The sequence below is a fragment of the Ylistrum balloti genome, unplaced genomic scaffold (assembly GCF_031769215.1).
Source record: "Ylistrum balloti isolate Yb309-2 unplaced genomic scaffold, AGI_CSIRO_Ybal_v1 Utg370898, whole genome shotgun sequence".
Lineage (NCBI taxonomy): Eukaryota > Metazoa > Mollusca > Bivalvia > Pectinida > Pectinidae > Ylistrum > Ylistrum balloti.
Window position 1 is genome coordinate 98,428 of NW_026782510.1, and position 27,374 is coordinate 125,801.

Consider the following 27,374-nt stretch of genomic DNA (forward strand, 5'->3'; position numbering starts at 1 on the left):
TTCCAAGATTTCCAAGATCTTAAAACCAAGCAACAGAAAAAATACTGAATTTTCAAAAATACACATTCCTTTCTAATGATATTTTCTCATGAAATTCATATAAACCTGAATAAAGCAACAGCTTATTTAAATATATTCAGCAAACACCACAGAAATGGTATGAGGAGATAACCCTGTGACAAATTATATATCTATTCACATCATAATTTGCATACAAAATCTAAACCATACGTTGTAAAAAAAATTGAAAAATAGTCATGACAAGGTTTGAAATCATCTCACACACTCATTCATCTTGATTTATATGACTGTACAGGAAGTTCCCTCCAATTACACATTCAAACTTCAATCTTTTATTAATTCTTAATGTAATATTTTTCAGAGTTGTCATATTGTTTAATTTATAAACTGACAATAAAAAATTAACAAAAAACTTTTTTCTTTTGTCAGCATTTCTCAGAAAGTGGCGCCTAGAAGTGCAACCACACAACACAACAAAATGTCATTTCTCACAGCTGTAACAATATGTGTGCCTTTAGTGAAGTTTTGACACTCTGAGTCATAATGACCCGAAATTTATAAAAAAACAAGTTTAAGTTTGGGTAATGTTACCTTAGCAACAAACTTATGCAAACATTCTTAACAAATTTTACATCAATTGAAGAAACTCTGGACATTTCTCAACTCCAGCAGGGACAGCCTCTAATTCAAATACTTCACTTGGTGTGAAAACTGAAATTCATGAATACCTGGTGTTTCTATATAGAATTATGCATTTCTGGACTGTATATAAATTCAAACTTAATCACAAACAATTAATATATATTACTTTTATTACAACACTTTTCTTAAATAAATTGAATTCAATATATTATAATTGAGTTAAGCTATCACTGAATATTCAATTTCTTTTCTTGAAAAATAAATACAGTAAGCTCTGTACATCTATTATATACACAAAATTTCTGAATTTACAACAACAGGACACAGTATCTCCATCTCAACAGTTTTCTTAAGAAAACAAATGTTAATGCATGAACAGGTGTATGAATGGTATAGTGGAAATCATAATACTGAATGGCACATAATTGTTTCCATTCACAATGTCCCAACTTTCATTCCGTCTGCCTTTACATTTCACCAGTAACTATTGAGATATTCAGAATTTTAATCTATCATCTAACACAAATGCTTTTAACAAGAAAAAAATATATATCAGGATTCAGAATTTTCACTTACCCTTATTGGAAAAGTGTTGTATGACTTTCTATCAAAACATTTAATTCCATAGCTGCTTAAAATTAACAAGGTTTTGTTTCCAGATAATCAACAAGAAGGATGATATAGAACAGGCATTGAAAAAAACACATGTAGCACAACCAATTCCACATATTCTTGTACTCACACTATTACTACACACACCTATCAAACACACATTCGTGTCCACACACTATTACTACATACACCTATCAAACACACATTCTTGTCCACACACTACACACACCTATCCAACACAAATTCTTGTCCACACACTATTACTACACACCTATCAAACACACATTCTTGTCCTCACACTACACACACTTATCAATAACACATTCTTGTCCACACACTATTACTACACACACCTATCAAACACACATTCTTGTCCACACACTACACACACTTATCAAACACACATTCTTGACCACACACTACACACACCTATCAAACACACATTCTTGTCCACACACTATTACTACACACACCTATCAAACACACATTCTTGTCCACACACCTATCAAACACATTCTTGTCCACACACTACACACACCTATCCAACACACATTCTTGTCCACACACTATTACTACACACCTATCAAACACACATTCTTGTCCACACACTACACACACCTATCAAACACACATTCTTGTCCACACACTACCCACACCTATCAAACACACATTCTTGTCCACACACTATTATTACATACACCTATCAAACACCACTATTACTTCACACACCTATCAAACACACATTCTTATCAACACACTATTACTACACACACCTATTAAACTGTCCAAAGTTTGTATTTAACTTGGTGAAATTATTGTCAATCACATAAATATATGTGAATGACACAAATTTGCCATTTTCAATAGAAGTTGATAAAAAAGTATTGGGAAAACAGACAATATCACTAGTAAGATTGTTTGTATAGTTCACTTGTTTTTTACTTCTTGTAAAAAATCCACAGTAACTATAAATTGTAAATTCAAGGACCACAACAAAGTAAAGAAAGATATGAATGTTGAGCCAAACACAAATCAAAAATAGTGTCCTGTGACGAATCCAGGAAGTATGTCAGGCATAACCTACCGTTATCATTCACAAAGATACGTAAACAACTGGAACTGAGAGATTTCACTATGGTGTATATGTCTATTATGTAAATTGTCAGGTATCACTGATTCTGTCTAGTGAAACCATACAATACAGTTGAGCTACATAAATCAAAATATCACCAGTCAGATTGCCTTTCTCTCCTCCAAGCGCTAAACAAACCATGCACATCCAAGAATAGATAAAAAAAAAAAATAGATAAAAAAGTCTCTCTGCCAACTGATGGTAGTCACTTCAGTAATTTTCTAGAATGAAAATACATCAAGCCTTGCAGCTAGTATATTTTATCTAATTGAGCGTCTGCTGCAGCAGTAATCAAGCTTAGTAAGTATAGAAAACGTAGTACACAACCAGCCATACTAATGTAAAGAATCTATAGCACTCCATAAGTCTCTACCCAACAAACCTTTAGTTCCTTTTGTCAGGTCTCTCATTCTAGCACTAGACATTTTCTCTCTTCCCAGAACAATTAAATCAACCACCAAATGTTGCACAGCTTCCCACATGTATAAATAACAGACGTGATTGATGAAGGACAGTCACAAATATACTGCAGAGTGATGACGATGACAATGACAATGATAGTGATGATGACTCATGTTGACGATAAATGATGATGTTGATGAGAATAATGTATCATAGAAGTTTATCCCAGTTAAAATCGTCTTCAATATCATCCCGAAGCTGGTACTGTGCTGTCTGTGTTGGCTGAACAATAACAGCCTGTGATGGCCGTGGACTGTATCCTCCTCCCTGAAACACAAAATGGTAGTGATAAAGAGTGATAGTCTTATAATGAATTGTTAACTTCTATTATCTTTTGTTATAACTGCACAAATAACCCATACGTAAGTTTTTTTTTTTTCTGTCAACAATCATTAATAACATGTGTGAACTGTGAGGACAAACCTGATACAATTAGTAGGGGAGGTAATCTCTATATCACAAGTTGATGCCAAGAGAAGTTCCTTTATATTTTCATTTCTTAGATTTCGGCCTTAACATTCCAACCAGACAAAGTTGCTTGAAAAACAAAGGACAAACTTGCAGCATCCATTGACATAAACGGAATAGTGAAATTTCTTTGTAAGGACAAAGACATTGGGGTAATGAATGACATAGATTTAAAACTGATCTGTGAGAAAGTTGATAGGAAGATTATTGTAGATTGAATAATGACCTTTGAAGTGGTTAATGGGAAGGTTACATACCGAAAACCCGAGGCTGATATGTGTGAAGGTTGATGGGAAGGTTACATGTGTAGATCAAAGACTGATTTTTAGAAAGATGATGGAAGGTTACAAATAATAGACTGAGGACTGATCTGTGGAGCAGTTGATGGAAGGTACATACTGAAGATAGCTGGCTGATCCTCTGGGAGGTTGATGAGAAAATTATGTACCACTAAGCAAGGACTGATGTGTGGGGCAGTTGATGTAAAGTTACATTCTGTTGAGTGCAGACTGATCTCCCGAGAGATTGATGGCAAGATACATATTGTAGAATGAAGACTGACCTTGAGGGAGGTAGATGGGGAAATTACTCACCGTGGACCGTGGACTGATCTGTGGGGATGCTGATGTAGATGTGATTGGAAGAGTGAGGTGAGATCCACTGCTATTATTCAATGATGTGATTGTCGAGTTTGTATCAGAGTTGTAGTCCTGTTTAACATTAACTGAAAATAAAAAAAGAAATAAACAAAAATGTATCGCTTGTCTGGATATTTAAGTCAATATGCCATTTAAAATACAGAATATGTCACTGTAAATAGTGTACTCTCTCAGTTTTTGAAGCAGAATCAAGGATATGAGGATATAGCAATACATATCTTTTAATCCTGTGGACAGAAACTCATAAAACTTTGAAAAGATGCCTCAAAATTAAAGAATCTTACATATTCTTATTTTTAATCATAGCGACATTATCATTGTCCTATGAAATTGATGACTATACTTTGCTTCATTATTACCCCACATAAGATGATGATGCCACCCATTGTGAGTAGTGTCATAGTGTTAGCTTTCTCTCCCATGTGACACAGTTAAATCATTCCTAGTAATCATGCGAGAAATTTATCCTTCATACCAGTTAATGGATTACTGGGTGGAGTTTGTGGCAGACTTGTTGTAGATTGGTTGAAGAAGTTATTTAAAGATGAAGCAAGGTCCTGGAACTGTTCTGGATTAAGAGACCAGTTAGAATGGTCAGCATTTTTCATTGTGTCCATCAGACCTAGAAATAAAAATTACAATTTACATACTCAGTTACCATCAGCCATGAGTTCAAATAATTGAATTACATATTCTTCCATGTTGTATAAAAATGCACTTCAGCAGCATACAGGTTTTAAGTTAAAAATGTACAAGTACAGAATGTTGTGTTAACACCTCCATAAAAAATAATGATTTTTCAGTAATTCTGTAGACGCTTATTGTAAAACAATCAGGGGCATTTAAAGAGGTATCTCAAATATGAAATAAATTGTTTGATCAGTTAAAACTGACTAAATCTTTAACCATTACATTAATTTGTAAACCCAGTAATTATATAACAATACCATTTAACAAATCAATTTTTGTTGTGACTGATTAAGTAGTTTGGGAGGAGATGATATGATGAGCCAAGGTTTTTTAACAATGAGCGACCTGATTTTGTAAGCATGGTAAATATTTTGAAACAAAACTGAGATGCTCATCCTACAGTATATACAGTACCAATAAGTAACCACTGTAAGTCCTGGTTAACAATAACAGTATATATTCTGGTCTGTAAACTTATCCTATCACTGTACATTTCTTTCCTTGAAATTACTCGACAGTTTTTCTAGTACTTCATACAACACCAGGAAACTGAAAAAAGAATGACTTACCTTGAAATTGAGATATATCAATATTTTGGAAGTCATAGTTTCCTGATCCTGCCAAACGCAGACTTTCCTTTAGTGTGTCCACATTTTGAAGCCAATCTGTCAGGGAGCCTCCTAGTGATGTAGTTTGACCTAGAATGACAGGAAAGATAGATGCAAACTTATCAGCTACAAACTGTCCCATACTCCTATTTATAAATGACCTGATTATCACTATAAACAAAGATAATCCTTGAAGAAGGTGATGGTTTTTCTACTTTTAAACTAAAACCGATGATTTTGAACATATTTTGATAAACCAAAAAGCCCTGAAGGTACTTTCTTCGCAAACATTTTTATTTCACCTTCCTATTTGGTTCTGCAAACATAAAAATGTTGAAATGTTGATTTGATCTACCAGCCCATTGACAGCTAAGGCCTTTAGGACCAGACTATATGAATTGAAGTAAAAGAAAGGAAAAACTAATATAAAGTTAAAACGAAAGAAATGAATTAATTATATACAGTATATTTTATAATAAAAAATGAGCTAACAATGGTGTTGGTTCATAAAAAGAATGATTCAAAATTTATTAAAAACACTTGTTAAAGTCTCAATAAGCGTTTTGAGAATGTGTGCAGTTGTTTACATAGTTGTACATAAACAATTTCATAAAAAAAATGGTTATTATTGCATCATGAAAAGTTGAAGACAGAAAATGAAGAAAAATGAGATTAATCCGTAGAAATCGTAAAGCTTTATTTATAGCAAAACTCAAAAGGGAGTAGAATTTGTCCTTTAATACATGGTACAACATCAAGTCACAAGGTCTCTTGGACTTCGAAAAGAAAAGGTAGCCGATGTCATTTATCCCCTGTGACATAGAAATTTCATGAAGAAATTTCACAACTCTTAGTCCAAGAAAGTTACTTAATACATATAGCTATTGCTTTCTTATTAAGTAAGAATTGGTTTGAGGATTTTAACATATTTGACCCCAGTGACCTTGAAAGTGGGTCAAGGCCACTCATTCTGCCTCTTGCTGGCCGGACATCATTGTTGTTTAATTAAATGAGAGAAAATGACAATGGTTAACAGAAAAAGATGCCAGATAAAGAAGAAATGCTTCGTCATAGCTTGATTATGAAATCATTGACCTGAGTTGACGATTTATCATAATGTAGTACTATTCTAAACACAAAGGTAAAATATATGTATTTCCAAGCAAACTGTTGCAACTGAATACACAAATCTCATGCTTGATAAAGCAAAATAATCAAGCAAAATAACCTGGCAAAGTAAGGTATTTCCCTTCTATAAAATATTTAAGCTTCCACAGGTAATGCTTCACAATAAGAAGCCTTTTAAAAGCTGTGGATATTTAGTTATCAAAACAAGTCAGTTATTGTGAAAATCTACCTCTTGAACTGACAGTATTAAACATACAATAATTATCTTTGTTTAGAACTTTATGTTAGTTATTGAGTAAAAGGTTTATGATTCACTATGATAATACCCAAATTATTCAGGATATATTTCGCTATAAAGATCTCATAATTTACTGTATATATGGATTGTTTGTTACTGAAATGTTCAGATCTTTATATACTGATACAGGAGTGAAGTCAATCATGATGAAGTTTTCAGGAAAAAAAATCCAAGGTGTCAGTGACATAACAGGTAGTGAGTCATCATTTGTAGTCATGGAGAGCGAAGAGTGACAAAACTAGTATAGATCTAAAACCAAACACTGCTGGTTAACAGGTGTATAATCAAGAAGGAAATCACACAATGTAAATACAGGCAACAGAAAGAGTGACAGGTTGATTTTATACCTACCTGGACAATAACAATTTCTTACTCTCAAACTTTTAAAATCTAAAATCCACACTGAGAGTGACAATTGATATGCAAAACATAAATTAACAATTCTCCTAAAAGAATGGAAAAATCTCTATTATGTAAAGTTAGAAGGTGTGAGGTTGATATATATATATATTTTTTTTTTTCGCAAATACACATATTTAATTAATCTCTTTTTTGCTACAAATCAATTCCATATTGCATTTAGATTTAACATAAGTACTTATATGTGAGAAAAAGCAGCTTTCAGCTTATTGTAATGATTACTCCCCAAGTAAAACATTAGTTTGACTGCAAGTGGTTTAGATGGAACAATAACAAGTGAATGGACCGAATGATGGGTTACAGATGCCAAAAGGTTAGCAGTGTTCTAAAGTACAAAGCAGTGTCTTGGTATGTAGCAAAGGTCATGACCTTTACCTAGGTTCGCAGATCCATTCAAGAGCTTATTAATGTCAGGTTCTGTCAAAGAATCGGTGTTTCCTTGTCCTACAATAAACACACAGTTGTAAGTAAATATTTGTCTATGTAATTATCTATCCTTGCCAAGGAATCACCTAATTAATGTTACTTTTCAATTTAAAATTCATCTAATCAAGACATATGAAAGCATTGTTTTGACAGCCTTTGCATGGCATGCAAGTCATAAGATGTGTGACTTATACCCATTTGTGAGCCTTTTGTTTCCAAATTTAGGTGATTCAAGAAAGAGTATTTATTTGACTGAACTATTGATGTACAACACTATATTTACCAAGATAAGGACTACAAGAAAACCAACTAGATATCAGATCAACAATGTACATATCACAATTAATTACAAAAGTGTTAAGAGTTAGAATCAACATCTGCACCATATGTTTCACATTTGTAGCTCCATCATTCTATAACCAAAAAACAACTTTCAGTTACGACACATACCTGTATCAAACTTCCTGGAAAGCTTGACCTTGTCAATTATCTCTTTAATCTTATCATAACCCCTGTGTCATACTTCACAGAAAAGCTTTACTTATTAATTTTCTACCTAAACTTATCATAACCTGTGTCACAGAAAAGTTTTACTTATCAATTTTCTATTTAAACAGATCATAACCTGTGTCACACTTCAGAGAAAAGCTTTATTTATCAATTATCTCTTTAAACTTATCATAACCCATGTCAAACTTCCCGTGTAAGAATCAAACAAACAAAAAATGTTAAGTCTCATTTTCTAGAGGAGAGAGAGAGGGAGAGAGGGAGAGAGAGAGAGAGAGGGAGAGAGAGAGTATTTATTTATCCTATAAAATTATGGGGCCAACACATTAACTTTTCCTCAAAGTCAGGAGGTGGGCTTATTACATTAAAATTGTTCATTTGAACATCAGTTTTATATAACTACTTGTTATCAATTTAATAGTTCGAATTTTCAAAATTGTGCTCATATGTGTGTACTTTTTAATGTATGGTTAGGTGAAAGCCTTTTCAAATCAGATTAACACATTTTAAAGCCCATTCAATTGAAACCTATTGTTTGATCATATATAATTGTATGGGACCAAAGAGATAAATGGTCGTCAGTTTGAAATGAAATAAAGATGCCATCCAATTTCTTCCACAACCAAGTCTATGATTAGACTATATAAAATTCAATAATACCTGATCCGTGATGAAGAACATAATATATATAATCTGTGACCTTAATGTAACCTTGAATGCTATATCTTTTCCAGCAACTGACATTTCAAATATTCTTTCTGACAAATCACATTTAAACTTCTATAAACTGGTAAGTTAAATTGAAAAATTGTCACGACAGGAAAGTGGCCAATCTCATGACTCTCACCCCAAACATTAGGATATCTCAAAAGAAAAGTTAACAACTTCAGAGGAGAAAAAAAATAAAAGAAGAGAGACCTCATGTAATAAAAATAAAAATACATGTATTTTGTAATTGTTTTGGGGAATACATCAATCAATGTTACATAAATCAAACAGATTAATACACAACTGATGGACTATATTCAGACTTATGCCGAACATCCAATCAAGCTCAAGATATGACATGCATACCAAGGCACCAATATAAACATTATGTCCTAAGTATCAAGAAAATCCTTCTAATAAGTAAAAAGTACTGAACTTGAAATATAAACATAAAAAAACACTGGCATCCACCTTGTAGATAATATTGTGCTCAAAATGAAACCAATTTAGGGTAGGGTATTTGCAGTTATTGTCTACATCTATTTGGTTTTGTGGTGTTAATCATGGCCTGAAATATGTAACAAAATGCATCAAAAATTTATTCGGGTATAAATTTCCCAAAATGCACTAAGTTTCCCTCCAAAACAAAAAGATGTCATGCATGTCATACCAACTCATGCATGTCTAAGCATCATACCAACTCATGCATGTCTAAGCATCATACCAACTCATGCATGTCTATCTACATCTCATACATCATGCAAGTTCAAATACACAATACAAACTTCAGGGTAAACAGTGTCTGCATATAGATCTCTATCAATAGATCCCAGACCCTCATTCTCAGCTGCATCAAGTTTTTTTTTAAAAATAAAAACATTTGCTTTTCTTGGATTTCAAAATATAATTTATAATCACAGGCTTCCTGTGGAAAATTACCATTACTAATATTGTTAATATAAAACTTGATAGTAATTTTCCTACATTGAGTGGGCCATACTATTGATCTATAAATAGAATCTAGTTCTATATATAGACATCTATAAATAGACAAGTTAGTGACCTGGTGGTCCCCCTCCGCCTTCAAACATGGATTTGTACAGACTCCTAAAGGATGCACTAAGATCTTCTATACCATGGTGGCTGTCCATAAATGTTGGCGGTGGTGGGGGAGGAGGCTGCCTATGTGTCTGGGAGGTCTGAAATAAAGAGGAATCTCAGAGATAGGTTAATGATCAACAAGATGGTTATATCATGAAAAAATGCTGTAGTATGTAAGCAACAATTAATGTCATCATTTGTGCAATTTTTTGTAGAATAAAACACAATGTTACGTCAATATCATGACTTCTTTAAATTTGTCGTGAATTGCTGATATATTGTTTAGCGCCAATATTATATTGTGTACATTATTGTTATGATGACGTCATCGAGTAGTTTTAGAAATTAGATTTGTACAAGATGACGTTGGTGTTTGTTGCTTCTGTCAATACATCGTTTTATTAGTTATTTATTCTTGAAATTGTTGGTGCCGTGACTAGGATAAAAACACAACGCAATGGAGAAGCTGAAAGCATTAAGGGTCGGGAATCAATCCACAATTACCTGTGCTTTTCATCGTATTGAAGAGTTTCTAGAAGGAGAGAATGACGAAGAAACAACACAGAGACTACTGAATAGCATCAGAAAGAAAAGAGAAATCATCGTAAAGTTAAACAAACAGATACTGGACATCGCATCGCCAGAAGAAACCGAACAGGAAGTTACGGAGACAGATGAGTATCACACAAATTTAGATATTGAACTCTGTAGATTAAAGAAACGCTTAACCGTAAATTCTCAATCTGATGCTTGTGAAATCACCAAAGTCAAACAAAATATGGAAATCAATTCAAATCTCAATCCAAATGCTAACTCATTCGTTCATCAGGAAAATGTAAGACACTCTTATCAGAATTTAAGCTCAATTACACGCTCGCATAGAAGTAACGCCAGCCAAATCAGTATGCCATTTAGTGGATATTCCTCGCACAAACTCCCAAAATTAAGCTTACCAAAGTTTTCCGGAAGTTTATTGGAGTGGCCAAGTTTTTGGGATTCCTAATTACAGTAAAGCGATCTCAATTTTTCTTGAAAGATTTGGTTAAGATCACAAAATCTCTCAAACCTATATTGTTAGAGGTATCATCACCAGAAAATACTTCACAGAGCCTGAGTGAATTTTACGTTGAGTTCTTTTGGATTGCTACTTACCCCAGTCATATTAAACAAATTGCCCGGAGAAGTGCGAAAAAATATCACCCGAGAAAATGAATCTACAAATTGGCAGTTACCAAAGTTACGGAATTGTATGTGTCATGAACTAAAAATAATGGATGCAGATTACTCTGTTGATTATGTTAACAGAAAACTATCGTACACAGCCACCTTTATTATTCGTACAAAATCTCGTAATGACTATGTGTGTTGTGTGGAGATGTACATGCCCCTGCTAACTGTCCAACCTTTACAGACGTGAATAAACGAATTGAAATTTTCAAACAGAAGAGACTTTGCTTTAATTGTTTGGGAACACATAAAATTTCAGAATGTCAGTCGGCAAAAAATGTAAAAATTGTAATGCTCGTCACCACACAAGTATCTGTAGAAAAAAATGTCGTTCCAAGGACAATCCCGTTATCAACAGAGGAAATGAAATTTCTGAAAATCAATCAAATAAATGCACAGTCAAAAAGTCAATTCAGATGCTTACCGGTACTGAAGTAATGTACACATCTGCGGAAACAGATAGTTCACACGTACTTTTGAAAACCGCGGTTGCACCAGTTTGGTTCGAAAACTGTATCGAGGGAAACATTTAATTTGACGAGGGTGCACAACACTTGTTTATAACTGAAAAGTTGGTGAAAAAGCTTGATGTGAAAAAATCGGGAACGGAAACTACATATTGCCGGATTCAGACAAAATTGAGACAAAGTGCGTCATCTCAAGTGCAGAGTAATCGAGATACAAACAGTTACAAAGGAAATGATACCGACAGACGTCTTCAAAGAACTGACTATCACAGTTTCACTTAGCGTATGCTGAACACAGATTTGCAACCTGCCTCATCTGAGAGGTTTGAAGTTAGCACACCCACTCCCGACAGGAGATTCATTTGACATGTCTATTCTAATCGGAGCAGATTATTATTGGCAAAGACCACTTTATCAGAGGAAACAGACCTACTGCTGTCCATTCGAAAATTGGATATTTACTTTCCGGTCCAGTTGGTGTCAATAATCGTTTTGCAGTTTCAAAACAAAAAGCCTTCATGTTGAATGTTGTTTTATCACATAAAAACGAAGAATGCGACCTTGAAAAGTTTTGGGAAATACAAACGCTCAGAACGGTAATACCCGAAAAATCCCAAAAGGAAACATATTTAGATGAGTACGGACAACAAGACAGTCGCAAAACGAAGAACTGCAAATGATGTAAGCTAAAGATCCAGTTATGCTACAGACATTCGGTAGCATCATTGCAGAGCAGGAACACCGAGGATTTATCGAAAAAGTGGACAAAGAGGAAAATGATGTCATGTGGTAAAACCCATTATATACCTCACCATCTCGTACGAAAAGAATCGTCTACTACACCACTGAGGATCATTTACATCTGTACTTGTTGCCAATCTTCTGACACACCAAGTTTCAATGACTTTTTGCGAAACGACCCCCCAGATTTGAATGATATTTTTTCAATATTGTTGAGGTTCAGGATGAAGAAATTTGCAGTCTCTACAGACATTGAAAAGGCTTAATGTTAAAAGGAGGATTCAATCTACGTTTATGGGCTTCTACCGACGACAAATTGAATGCCATTGCACGGGAAAACGCCGTACACAACAAAGATGACTTAGTTAAGATACTAGGATTACGTTGGAACACTAAAACTGATACTCTTTGCTTCTCTGTTAAAGAAATATCCACCGGTGAAAATCAGTTAATCACAAAAAGAGAAATATTAAAGCAATCATCGAAAATTTACGGGCAAGATGGTAATACAAGAGGTATTGAAAAACGGCTCTGACTGGGATTCTGTGCTCCCAGAGGAAATTCAGAATTTGTGGATCTAAATCAACAAAGATTTACAACGCATCAATGAAGTACAGATTCCAAGATTTTACTTTTCGGAAAATATGGATGCCATTCAGAACGAAGATGCTACATTGCACATATCCGTTGACGCCAGTAAGAAAGCGTACGGAGCCTGTCGTTATATATCACAAGGACAACAAACTAAGCTTGTCATTGCGTAAAATTGTAAAACCTTTCGTGAGACACCGCGTTATGGAAATTCAAAGTCTAACCAAAAACAATTCATGGATGTATTGACCTACAAACGACAACCCGGCATATATTCTTTCCAGAGGAACTACATGGAAACAGTTCGCAAACAATGCTCTTTGGAACAACGATCTGAGATGGATACATAACGAAGGAAAATGGCCATGCTGGAATTCACCGGAAAGTCACATTTTAACGACAATGGAAATCATGGATGTCGGACGCAGGGATGGGAGCCATACTACTAAAGTAAACTCAAAGGACAAGATTGTAACAAATGCAGAAGGTGTAATAAATTTGGAAAGATTTTCCACCCTTACCAGAGTGCTTCGTGTAACGGCTTACGTCAAGTGATTTATTGAAAATTGCAAAAAGCCACATGAAAGATCAACCAGACCATTTTCAACAACGGAAATTCACAATGCAAGGTTTACTTGGATAGAAAGTGTACAAAACAGTGAATACAGAACTGTAAGAGAAACTTTAAGTTCAAAGTCAAACAACGCGCTGATATGACAGCTTAGGCTTTATCTAGATGAAGAGAAATTCATTCATTGTGGAGGTCGCATAAACAACGCCCCACTTCCTTTTGACGTGAAATTTCCGTACTTACTTCCTCAAAAGCATAGATTTAAGACTTTTGATTATGGACACACATGAAAGAAATATGCATGCCAGTAAAGGAACAACAATCACGCTGTTACCTCAGAAATTCTGGAACCAAGCTGCATGTCAGGCTGTTGGAAATGTGATAAAGAACTGCGTGATATGCAAGAAAATTACAGGAAACATATACTCTACACCAGAACAAGGATCGTGTATGTGATGATTTTCCATTCTTGGTTACAGGTGTTGATTTAACGGGAGCATTACACATTAAGGAAAATGGACAGGACAGAAAAGCCAACATTTGTCTCTTCAGGTGCGCAAACATGTGTGCTTTTCATCTCGAACTAGTGAAGGATTTATCCGAAGAAATCTTTTTATTAGCATTTAGACGGTTCATAAGTAGGAAATCAAAACCACAGGTTATGATATCAGACAATGCAAAAACATTTTAAGCAGCATCTCAAAAACTTGGGAGAATCGAACACATTGAAAGATAATTTCCGATTATATAGTACTACGTGGAAGTTCATTCCCATGGGAGCACCTTGGTATGGAGGGTTCTGGGAACATTTAGCTGGACTCACCAAGACTTGCTTAAAGAAAGTTCTCGGATGTGCATTTGTCACCTATGATACGCTGACTACCATTGTAACAGATATGGAAGCAACTATGAATGATCGTCCTCTAACTTATGTTAACTCTAACATAGACCATTTATCACCGTTGACACCATCGCAGCTGCTATACGGAAGACAGGTCAGTTCATTGTTATATCCTGTACACAACGAAACGTCGACGATATATTCAAAGAACAGTCACATGAGAAACTCAACAAACAGTTGGAAAGAATATGTCTACTCATTGACCAATTCTGGAACAGATGGCGGCATGAATACCTCACTTCTTTAAGAGAGTTTTACTGAGTATCTGGAAAGCCGAAGGACAATGTGATACGGAAGGGAGATGTAGTTCTAGTTCATGACGACTGTGTTTCGAGGTTATCCTGGAAACTTGCCATGGTGGAAGATCTTGTGTGTGGTAAAGACAGACTTGTGTGTTCTGCCGTAATCAGAACAAAAAACGGTACAACCAACAGACCGATTCAAAAACTCATTCCATTAGAACATTGTGATAAGAAAATTCCACATCCCAGCAGAAGTAAACCTTTAAATTAACATTGACAATTTGAATTGATCTCTTATTGAATCTTTAAGAACAATATTATCTTTATAATTTGCTTCGTTATATTAATTGAGTTAATGATATGTACTACGTTTTTTTTTATAATTATTGAGTTAAAACATAAATGTTTTATTTTCGCGCGCCCCCAGGATGTCGTGAATCGCTGATATATTGTTTAGCGCCGATATTATAGTGTACACATATATTGTAACGTTACTGTTATGATGACGTCATCGAGCAGTTTTAGAAATTAGATTTGTATCAAGATGACGTTGGTGTTTGTTGCTTCTGTCAATATATCATTTTATTAGTTATTTATCCTCGAAAAAATTCATTCTTTATTTTGTTATGATTTTGGCAGTTTCTTTGATTAAAATCTTTTCATCAATCTGCCGGAACCAGGTAAATCCAAAGTTTTAATATACTTAACAATATTAAATAATTCTTATGAACACCCATCCCTTCTAACTAACACACTTAATGGCTGATATGTGTACCTAACAAATTAAGAGGGGATGAAGCCTTTTTGTGATTAACATTCTGATACTATGGACTATTAATCAGGACCGGAGACAATGAATACTTCTTACTCTAAGATTGTGGAATCATTTCACCATACTCCACATTTCTATCACATCCATTTACTTCTAATGGAAATGAGTGTGTAGCCGTGTTATATCCTATGATGTTAATGTTACCTGGCTGTTAGGTGAGACAGGCAATGCACATGCAGTTACCTGTACATTGAGTGTTGGACCAGAATTCATACTGCTGGGACTAAGGCTCAGACCAGACTCCGGACTGTATGGAGAACCCTGAAACACAAATCTTTAAAAATACACATGTGGTCCTAATCTTGTCTAATTAGACTCTGGACTACAGGGAGAACCCTGAAACACAGACCATCCAAACACAACATATGTGGTCCAAATCTTGTACTAATTAGACTCTGGACTACAGGGGGAAATGCTAAGCTGATACACAATCATTACACACATTGTCCAAAACTTGTAATGATTAAACTCTGGACAGTAGATAGAACTCTGAAACAGGGTTTTCAAACAGTAAAACACTGGTCAATATAATAACAAGCTGTCAGGTCATCCCTGGATATAATCTAACATCAGCGTTTGACTTTCATGCTTCACTGAAAATGTCTAGCTTCAGTTTATATAACTAGCTAATTATAAAGGCCTACACTTGTGTACACATGTACAGCCACAAAGATCAATATAACTGAAAAGGGGAACCCCCATCAAACCATGGCCACTTCCACACAACTATACAAGCTAAATCAAAGGGATATCAACCTTCAATACAATCAGTTCAAGGCACAGAATCATTTCATTTGAACTATATTCTGCAATTTGGATCAATACAGAACATCAATATGTTGGCTGAAAGTATAGACATAGTGAGAAGGCTAGCTGCTGTGCATGTAATATTAATGGCTTACACCACCAGCAAATCAATTTGCCGGGTGGTTTGTCAGTCAGGTGCTTCATGTGGCACATCTATTTTATCTATCCTCTTTCTTGCACAAATTTACATGTCTCAATGGCCCTTACCTAAACATGTGCAGTGCAGAAATCATTGAAAACAGATTTCAGTTATTAAAAAAAAAAAATTTTTAGTCAACATGCAAATTTCTAAAGGAAAAATAGATTCATCTCTTACTAGTAAATCTTGAATTAAAACATCTATCAACTGTTCACAAATACATAAATGTATGTGTAAAAGTTTTAACAGTAGAACAAATTCAACAATCTAGTCCTGAAGATTGAGATGCCTCACATTTAATTACGGTAAAACATTGTTAAGTTGAACTCTTTGGGAGTATGTCAATAGTTTGAGGAATAGGGAATGTTTGAAAAGTAAGAGGTTAGTCATAGATCATCAGACAGCCATCATCCGAGAACATCCAGTGTCTGTGAATGATGAGTTCAATATGTTTACTATTTACATCAATCCAATATCAATAATTGTTCTCAGGTTTTGACAAACCAATTATTTTGAAGTCTTGAATTTCATTATGGAGAAATGTGTGAAAATAATCATTGATATCAATGTTCATCAACAGCAAGGCTTAACATGCAAAAAGCATGTCGCTATTAATAGATGAAAGAATGATGAGTACTTCAAGAGTCTCATCTGCTAAAAGAATCTGTAAAAGGAATAGAAGAATGTTTTGACTATTTTTACCAAACCCTCCCATTAAATATGTGCCATTACATAATTTTGCATTACACTAATAAACCAATATCTATTTGAATAGTGGTTGTTTTTCTCTTGTAGGTATCTAAAATATAGATCCATATAAAACTTCCTGATAAAACAATTATCTTGTGTAGCAGATGGCAGTACGTAATAATGCCACTGTTTATCATGTAATTGGTGTAATTGGATGGGGATAGAAATGACTTCAAGGAATGAGGGGTATTTGAGGAATAATGGTTTGAGAAATCTGAGGCTAAATCAGTCTCGACTAAGCAATCAGTTTGATGAAAAGGATATATTCAAGTAATGCATATTCAATCATTCAGAAAAAAAAAAATCCCCATGTGTCAATGTATGGTATTGTATTACATTATTATTGGGATCAAAGAATGGATGTAATAATCAGACAAATGTAATAATTAGACTGCAACTGCTTTAGTTTATGAAAATTAGAAGTATATACCAGGACAATAACCCCACTTTCTCAATAGTCTTTATTTATTTATTACATTTATAGCTATAAAGTAAGCAGCCATATCTCCACATCAATTTAAGTCATCTATCTGTTCAATTCTTTCACACTGTGTTACTTTTTCCTTTAATTTGTTTGTTTCAGGCATAACAGTGATTAACTACATTTCAAAGATTTCCTAACTACATTCAGTGACCACATACATCGCAAACCATTTTATGAGCACAAACATGTTAGACATTCGTGACAAAATCTCATAAAATTGTTCTGTGATATGTCAACACATCTACATCATAAACTAAAGTCCAACAAAATACAGAGTTTTAACAAAATATTCAGGCATCAAAATGTCACCTTATGTATACATAATTGTCAATATTTATCAATTCAGCAATGAGAACAGTTCCTTTACCTTAGTCACTTCCATCCACAATATCTGCACTAGTTTTCTGCCGGAACCATAACTCTTATTTCATCTTAGTTAAAAATGGCTAGGTTGGTATACCATATTTTTACTGCAGAATTGCTTATTGCTTAGCGCATCAATTCAAACTTACAAACATCTCTGTCCCTTAACTGGTACTACACCTGATATAATTTATTGTACTATTTCCATTATGAAAAGCTGTATAATTCTACAGTTAAGTACAATAACTTTTATACTATGAATTGTTGTATAACACTTGGCAACCTTAACTTAATCATGTTCTTCAAACTATTTTGTGCTTGATATTATTTTAACAATATTATTCCACCTGATGTTTGAGATGAAAACTTTATGTAGTGCCTATATGGAGATCAGAATCGATTCATAACTGACCTGGCACACCAACTTCTGAAATTACATGTATTGTCCTTACCCGATCTGAGAGGATAAGCTTGCGTTTTTTGTGTCTTGCAGGAAGGGGGTCATCTGGAGGATTACTGTCTATTGCCCAATAGGATCCCTGTGCAAAAGTTAAAACATAAAATTATCATCATTTGACATAGAAGTTTACATTGAAGATGCCCTAGTTGGACAATGAACAAGATTTTCTTAGGTCAATACATCAAAGTGTATCTAGGTTACTTAAGCCTTCTCATAACCATTACATATCCCTTTTTATTAATCAACAGATTTCAAGATTTCCAGATATATGATTATAATGCTCGTTTTGCTTTGTCATGAAACAATTTTTTTCTCTTCTTAAATTCAGTGAATTCATATAATTATTTCAATATAGAAATTAAATCTAGGCCCTGTGTAATCTATACATCTGATTGTACTATGTACATTCCTATTTTGTTGATCTAACACCTAAGGTCAACCCTATGCATTTCTGTTAATCCATAATCAAGTATAGGGTATATGTATAGGCTTAGCCTAAAACATGGACAAACCCTGGCCACATCGACAGGAACATACACAACACATTGTTCCTTGTCATACATTTTCACTGCTTAACACATTAATTGACTTAGTAACACGATACTTGTTGCTGTGATGTATTGATTTACGATTTTTGAATTTATCAAATCAAATGCCAGTTACAATGCGCATGAAAACTACAGAACTTGACAAGAGCTTAATTATGATCATCAACTTATCCAACCCATCATATCGCATGCTTAATTAACATACAGTTCATTACCATAATGAAGTTGGTAGACATTTGAGAAATCTTGCAGTGAGAAGAAATTATAGTGACACACTTGATAAATATACTATACCGCAAACTTGAAATTATACCATTTTGGAGCACCAAACCTCCAACACTGAGGTCACTTTTAATACCAATGGCAAACCTGATGTGAGTCCTTTAATTTCTCTTCTTTTGTTTTATATATGTAACAGAGGTCATTTTTCATCTCAATGCCTCCGCTAGGAATCGAACCCGGGACCCCTGGCTTACTAGTCTGACACTCAACCAATCGAGCTAAAGAGAAGTTCTCTCTAGCCGAGTGGAATATTGCGGCTAGTATTTTACCAAGGTTACATACTCCCCCTCCAGGAAATAACTTGTCCTCGAGTTTCCAGGGGTTACAGCAATGCTGATGGGGCATGGCTAAGTATTATTCCCGGGTCCCTACATGGGCGCCAATGTAACAGAGGTCATTTTTCATCTCAATGCCTCCGCTAGGAATCGAACCCGGGACCCCTGGCTTACTAGTCTGACGCTCAACCAATTGAGCTCAAGAGAAGTTCTCTCTTGCCGAGTGGTATATTGCGGCTAGTATTTTACCAGGGTTACATATTCCCCCTCCAGGAAATAACTCATCCTCGAGTTTCCAGGGGTCACAGCGAAGCCGGTGGGGCATGGCTAAGTACTAATCCCGGGTCCCTACATGGGCGCCAATGTAACAGAGGTCATTTTTCATCTCAATGCCTCCGCTAGGAATTGAACCCGGAACCCCTGGCTTACTAGTCTGACGCTCAACCAATCGAGCTAAAGAGAAGTTCTCTCTAGCCGAGTGGTATATTGCAGCTAGTATTTTACCAGGGTTACATATATATATATATATATATATACACGAGAAGAGTTTGTAAAGAAACAATGCTTTTTTAGGGCTTTTGAGGCCAATAATAGAATCCATTCCCTATGAAATTATTTTATAATTAAATAAAAATCCCTGCAGTAAGGAACTTTTGATTCAAAAGGATTTATTCTGTAAAGGTGGCACCATATCATATTCTAGTTCTTTTATTACACTTTGCCAATTAAACCCAGTTCTATTTCTAGATCTGTTGACATACATGACTCAGGTTCAAAGTACTTGTAATGATGATGTGAAAGTTCTTCATAGAATGACTACCAACAATAGAAAGACATCCATCCAAGATTGCTGACAATGGATTTCATCAGATTGATTTTTGCCTATCTATTGTGAAGTAAGACAAGTCCCTAATTCATGGAATTTTTATTCCAGTACCAATATTATATGAATAACATATGTACAGCTCCTAAGTAAAAATCCATACTTACTTTTCCTGGGTCATCTTTAGATCTGGGCACTTTTAAGAAGCATTTATTTAATGATAAATTATGCCGTATGGAATTCTGAAAAAAAAAAAAAAAACTATTCAAATCCACAAGTTCATGTACAGATTATTTAAATCATACCAAGGTGAATTGTAAATATATCGCACAATAATTCTGACTAAAACATGTCACTAACATGTCTAAAACCTATACCCAACACCTTACGCTGCCCTTTTCTGCTCTACTGTTATGCAATACAGGAAAGGTCATAGCTAAAGGCAAAGATAGGGATCTGACTTCTGTAACAGCTCCACTCTATGATAAACATCGAAGGTCATCAACCACTCATACTTTATATTTAAATTGTGTATATTATATACATACACATCTAGCATCACTATCATTCCATTGATAAAGAAACCCACTAACAGGGCTGCACTAATGCTCACCTTCATGTCAAATACCAGTCACAAAAAATCATTCATTTACACATGTAGTAATAATACAAATAAACTTTACATTATTAAAGAGATTAAAATACTTTCTTCATAAAATTATAAGTTTCTTTGCTCAAAAAATATTTGCAGTAATCAAATAGAAAGACAATAATCAATCTACCATACCGTACTCTATTTCATAATTGGTACAACATTACAGGTGTGCTCAAGGTAATTAAGGGAACTGGTGAACTTCATTTGTGATAAAACTCCAGTACATATAGCTACAGAGAGAATACAAGGTCAGTGTCTTAAAATATACTCAACGAAAAAAGAAAGGTTAACATGTTTCCTTGGCGAATACCTGTAAATGAGTGAAAACAAAATGATGTTTGTGCAATATTAGAAAATGGTAATGTTTTACATTATAAAATCCAAGGGGGTTACCAAAATCATTCAAGCGTGAAAGTCTGTATTAGCGAAAGAGCTGCATGAGGTTTTCTGCGACTAACTTGTATCTTCGCTTGAATTTCATAAACATTCAAACTGACAACTGTTCCTTAGATCCTTAGGACTTAGAAATCACCGAATCTTGCTATCTATCAACTTTATCATTATGCCCCGGCTGTCACAAGTACAGAGAGAAAGGGCTGTAGGCATGATCCAGGCTGGGGAGTCTCACCGTCAAGTTGCACGGCATTTTGGTTGCAGTGTTAAGACAATTTGCCAGTTGGTAAGTCATTTAAACCAAACTGGGTCAACATCTGATTGTCCCCGAAGCGGCCAACCCCGTAAAACGACTGCCAGGGATGACTGTTGTACACGATTGATACACTTGTGCAATCGATTCGTAACCGCAGTAGAGACTACAAGGACATTGTTTGGGCATCGTGTGTCTCCCCAAACCTTCCGCAACAGGTTGAGGGCCTACCAATTGAAAGCGCGGCGTCCCTACACTGGACTCAATTTGTTGTGACGTCACCGTAATAATCAACGTAATTGGACCCGTGTTCACCGTCGTTGGGCCTTACGACAATGGAACAATGTTCTGTTTTCGGATGAGTCCAGGTTTTGTCTGCAACACAGTGACGGAAGGCGCAGATTGTGGAGGCGACAAGGGGAGCATTTTGAGAACTGCTGCGTCGCAGAACGGGACCGCTTTGGCGACGAAAGTGTAATAGTTTGGGATGGTATTTGTTGGGGACTCGTACCAGGCTTGTTGTTTAAATGGCAATTTAACCGGCATTCGATATCGGGACGAAATTTTAAGACCAGTGGTTCTGCCATTCTTAAGACGCCATGGCGTTGGTGCCATTTTTCAACAGGATAACGCACCAGCGTACATCAGTCACGTCAGCAGACCTTTCTTGCAGCAGAATAACGTACAGGTGTTAGATTGGCCATCTAAATCACCTGATTTGTCACCGATTGAGCATGTCTGGGACCTTCTTGAGCAACGCGTGAGAGAACGTCAAAATCAGCCGTCAAACTTGCAGGAGCTGACCCAAGCCTTGATCACTGAATGGAACAACATCTCTCCTCGAATTATCTGCCGCTTTATGAGTTCCATACGACAACGCTGCAATGCTGTTTACTTAGCAAACAGTGGCCATACCCATTACTAATAGTGTTACCTTTGAAATTGACCCCAACATCCTTTACAGTCGAATAAAATCAACTGAACGCAAAGTTTAATAATGAACCATGAGTGCAGTTTTATCAGAATTGATCAATTACTTTATTCGGACATAATTGGTAAGGATTTATTAAGGGGTTAATTAATTAATCACAAAATAAAGTAGTGTTACCTTTCTTTTTTTGTTTAGTATATAAGCTGTACTTTGGTGCAGGTGAAGAAAATAAAACTTTTGTCTTTCTGTCCCGAGCCAAAATACCACTCATATTTTAAGTCACGAGCAATATGTTCTATTTACCCTGCAACACTAATTGAAAACCAGACTACTGAAACTTAAAAACAGTCTTACTGTTCAATCTGTGTTTACTCGACGTTGATGTTATGCTAAATTTTGCCTGATGTAATTGCTCTGCACAGATATAAGTTCCAAACTTCATCTGATAAAGCAGCGATTTTATGAATTTTCATAAATCAAAATGTTCCTTACAACATGTAACTTCGTTTATTTCAACAACTATTCATATTTCTAAATGTAATATTTAGGTAAATTAAGTAAAAAGAGGAAATCTGTTGAATCACTGCATGTGCTGAAATACAGCTGTTTTCTGTCACTGCCGAATACAGCAAATATATATGTGGCAGTTGTATTGAAACAATGGCAGTGCCAGTTGCAAGATAAATAATTACACTCTTGTTGACACAGGAATGCAAATGATAGTGCATCCAATCTGATGAGTTTCTTGAAAAGATTTTACATTTGTTGTAGTTTGTGTTTTTTACAGCAAAAACAAAAATGCAAAGAAAGAGGAAATAATAAGTACCACTTGTGCATGTAAAAATTTTCTTTAGACATGCTTTCATTTATGATATCTGTAGACATTCTTTTTCTAAATTGAATCTCAAAGTCTTACAATTTTCTTTTATGGCAATGTCATTTAAAAGCATTGGATTATTTGTTAATATTGAATTAAAACAAGACTTTTTAAAAATTATGTATGCACACATGTACAACTGCAAATATCAATCAAAGGGTAACAGGAAAATGCTATAGTTAAGCTTTAAAGCAGCTATTACCTTAGATTTCAACATCAGGAAAAGGAGAATTTGGCTTATGAATAATAAAATATATCCGTAATAAAGGGATACACATGCCTATAATGTCAAATTTGTTGTTTTTGTACACATTTTCGGCATCTGACCATTGTTTATCATGCCTATTGTTTATAAACATGTTCACACTCGGTTTATTACAAGGAAGCCGAGTGGGTCACATGGTTTGTCACATCATTTATATTTGATGCAAAGAAAAAATGGATGACGCGGTAAACAAATGCACATGTCTTGTGTATGACACTTGCTTTTGCACTTTTCTGCTAATTCTTGTTTGCACTAAATGATTCTATAGTGTTATAATATGTAATTTTTAACAATCAATCTTAGTAATTCGTTTTGTTTTGGCTTTGTCATGTGAGAATTATCTATGTCAATTGCGGGCGCTAAATTAGTGGGGCCCCAAAGGGGGTAAATACAATCGGAAAAAAAAAAAAAATCATTGTGCAGAAATGCACAGAAATTGATACTTTGTCTGTACACATTAATAGATATTGCACTGTTTATTATGAAGGTTATGTTTATCATCATGGTTGTTATTCTTACAGTGACACAAGTACTGTCATATTTTTACACTTTGAACAAATACCCCCAATTGGGCCCCACTTTGCAGTCAACAACAAACACATGCTGTAGATAGTAAATTCAAACGAATAACACAACTATTTTCATTCAACATTTATCAGAAAACACCTTTAGTAGTGTTGTTCATAACATATTCACGTGTCAAACATTCGATATTGGATATAATCAATGACAGGCAGATAGGTAATAATTATAGGGCTAACGTTAAGCTAACCAGTCAAGCAGCAGCTTCGCAAATTCCGAATCCGTATTCAGTCCAAGATCCTCCTTCATCTTTCACCATCTATTGATCTCCTGTCTAATATAAATTCTTGTCCGTCCTCTTTTCTGGTCTGACTCCTTCCTCTTACGCTTTCAGACACTTTCTGTAAGGTAACTTTAAAGCCCCAATATACGTAACATTCACCAAACATTTAGTGTAGAATCACACATAATTATTGAGATATTCTCTAAGATGTAGTTAAAATTAAGTTATTCAAACAATAGTTTCCATGACTTTGTGCATTAAGTATTGATATATGAGCAGTTGAAACTCGCTATTTGTAAACACACCTCCATTTTAAACACGCCGCCATCGAAATTACGATTGTTGCCGAACCACGTCGGAAAGTTCATGACCTGATCTCGCGAGAGTTGAGGTTTCTACTTATAGAGGAAGCACATGCAGATATGTCTTCGGTAAGTTTTTGTTTACAAACATTGTTTGCAAAGTCTTGTCGTGGACTTGAGGTATTCCTGTGATAAACATTCGTTTTTTGGGAAATTATTAGAAGGAATAATTAGTTTAGAAACGATACAACGCACAATTATAACGTAAGAATTCAGAACTGGCCTGATGTATGATTGGAAAAAAGGAAGCGACTGGTGAACATCTGTACTGGGTCTGCCATGTTTACACACCAGAATATGCGCATGCGCAATGTCATCGCTACGAGCGGTAATGTATGAATTATTGTGGGTCCCACATTGTTTATTTTCCGATTTTTTCAATTTTTATTCAAATTGAAAACAGTCAGTTTTATTTTCTTTGATTAAAGGAAAGTCTTTGTTTTGTTACATATATTACGGGGAAAATAAGATAAAGTTTGTTTTTATAGTGATTTTTACGTATATTGGGGCTTTAAGGTCCTCGTCGCTTTTTCGTATTTGCGTCTGCCATATTGCTTCTTTCTAGACTTATACGTATGCACAGAATCAGGGTTACGAGCAGTAATGTATGAATTATATCAAGAACGCACTGTTTACATTCTTTATATTTTAGATATCAATTAAAATGCTTGCATTGAGTTTTAATTTTAGTAATCAACAGAAAGGCTCAGTTTCGTAACATACTATTGAAAAAATAGAATATTTTATATTGTTTTCTTTTAGTATTCATGTTATGTCAGATAATATACTATACAAAATCTTGTCAAATGAAAACAAAAGAATAGCAACTTTGTTTGATGGTCAATTCTTCGCATATGCAGGTAATCGTGAAATTTATTTGTAAAAGTGTCATAGTGTTCTGTGTTATAAAAAATATTTATGCAATATGAGGTTTAAACTTCACCTGGTCTTGTAAATTATTAAGTAGAATTACAGAGGATACAGAAGATGCTCCATCTTTTACATTCATTGTATTACTACTTTCTGTGATGGGACTCTACAGAATACTTCTGGGTATATATCCATCTTGTTATTCCTATAAGATCTATGACCAAAGACATTGATTCTCTCGAACTCCATCAGCATGACAGTTTTTATTTAGTAGTACTGAATTTCAATCGTAAGTCTTTTTTACAGATTTAAGTTGAACATTTTCACAGCATCGAACAGGGAATGAAACTGTTCACAGATAGTGGGACCACTGATCATGAAAGTCAGATGCTGATTGTGTCTACCTTAACAACAGATAGAACCAACATGTTATAGTAATAGTACAGAACTAAATGTCAATGCCTGCTGGTCTGTGACATAAAAGGTAAATAATATTTAACCAGTGATAATATGACAGGAGGATATATAGAGTAAAAATACTGTAGTGATTACATACATGTATGATATAATACTAAATCACTATATGATTGAAACTTTCACTGATGGTTTGCCGCTGAAAATTTGAGGAGTTTGTACCCTAATTCTGGGGTAACATCGAAACACTGAAATGACACCAGAAAAAGCGGAAACTAGGGTTTAAAGAAATTTACTTAGATTGATAGTCTAAAGCATTTTAATGTTTTCAAAATCTGCCCCCACATTGTATCACAAGAAAATGAACACACAGTAATTGCATTTGGCATCGTTCCTGATTAAACCTTGCTTGTTATCATGACGTGACCTATTCTCAAAACTTAACCGAACCAATCCAGCGACATTTAACATTGCAACGAGTACACAACAGGAAGCTTAGGTGGTACTCAGTATCCTTGTAGATGTCAACACCCATGCCTTTCGCGATTCCTCTAATGTTATTATATGTGCAGGCTACCATTCGCCTTATTCAATCGCCTTATTTTAACTGATCAGCATATTGCACAATATCCTCATCAACTCACCTTCCAACCATTCCCGGCCTCTTTATAATATGGAAAGTTATCACATATCCATTGATATATTTCACTTAAGGTCATTTTCTTTCTCGGTGAACTATTAACAGCGAATGTGATTAAATTAGCGTAGCTGTAAGGAGGTTTTCCGTCTCTTTGACCAGTCACTTCGTTTTGCTCTAAAGTTGCACTCGTATCTAATGGTGAATTCGGTCCTTTTCGTAAAGCAACATGTCCACAACTTCCCTTTGCTAATGCACTACTAGTTGATCCTTCTTTTCCGACAGCAGCTCCAGCCATCGCGCCCCCAACAGTTAACCGCGGAAGCCAGTCCATGGCCGTGAGAGAACTCTCCAGGTCCGCCATCTTGGTTATTTGGATTCCATCGACCGCTTCACCTATGACGAAATCGCGCATTGATATCTGTGTCAGATATCAACATTTTTCGGGTATATTTTACAGTATTTTCATATTTTCTTACTCGAAGGGTTTTTTATTTCAAATATATTCATTGGTATCGTATTTCTAA

At 34.9% G+C, this 27,374-nt stretch overlaps 1 protein-coding gene across 1 annotated transcript; it reads right to left on the minus strand.

The window, feature by feature from the left end:
• Window positions 1-2,134: 2,134 nt before the first annotated feature.
• LOC132559370 (forkhead box protein J3-like) lies at window positions 2,135-27,220 on the minus strand. The gene is made up of 10 exons (XM_060223977.1): window positions 26,855-27,220; window positions 20,553-20,627; window positions 18,450-18,536; window positions 15,599-15,715; window positions 9,845-9,980; window positions 7,516-7,584; window positions 5,256-5,384; window positions 4,472-4,618; window positions 3,931-4,061; window positions 2,135-3,136 (listed from the first exon to the last, which is right to left on the minus strand). The coding sequence occupies exons 1-10, from the start codon at window positions 27,209-27,211 to the stop codon at window positions 3,020-3,022; spliced, it is 1,365 nt and encodes a 454-aa protein (XP_060079960.1). The 5' UTR covers window positions 27,212-27,220; the 3' UTR covers window positions 2,135-3,019.
• Window positions 27,221-27,374: the final 154 nt, after the last annotated feature.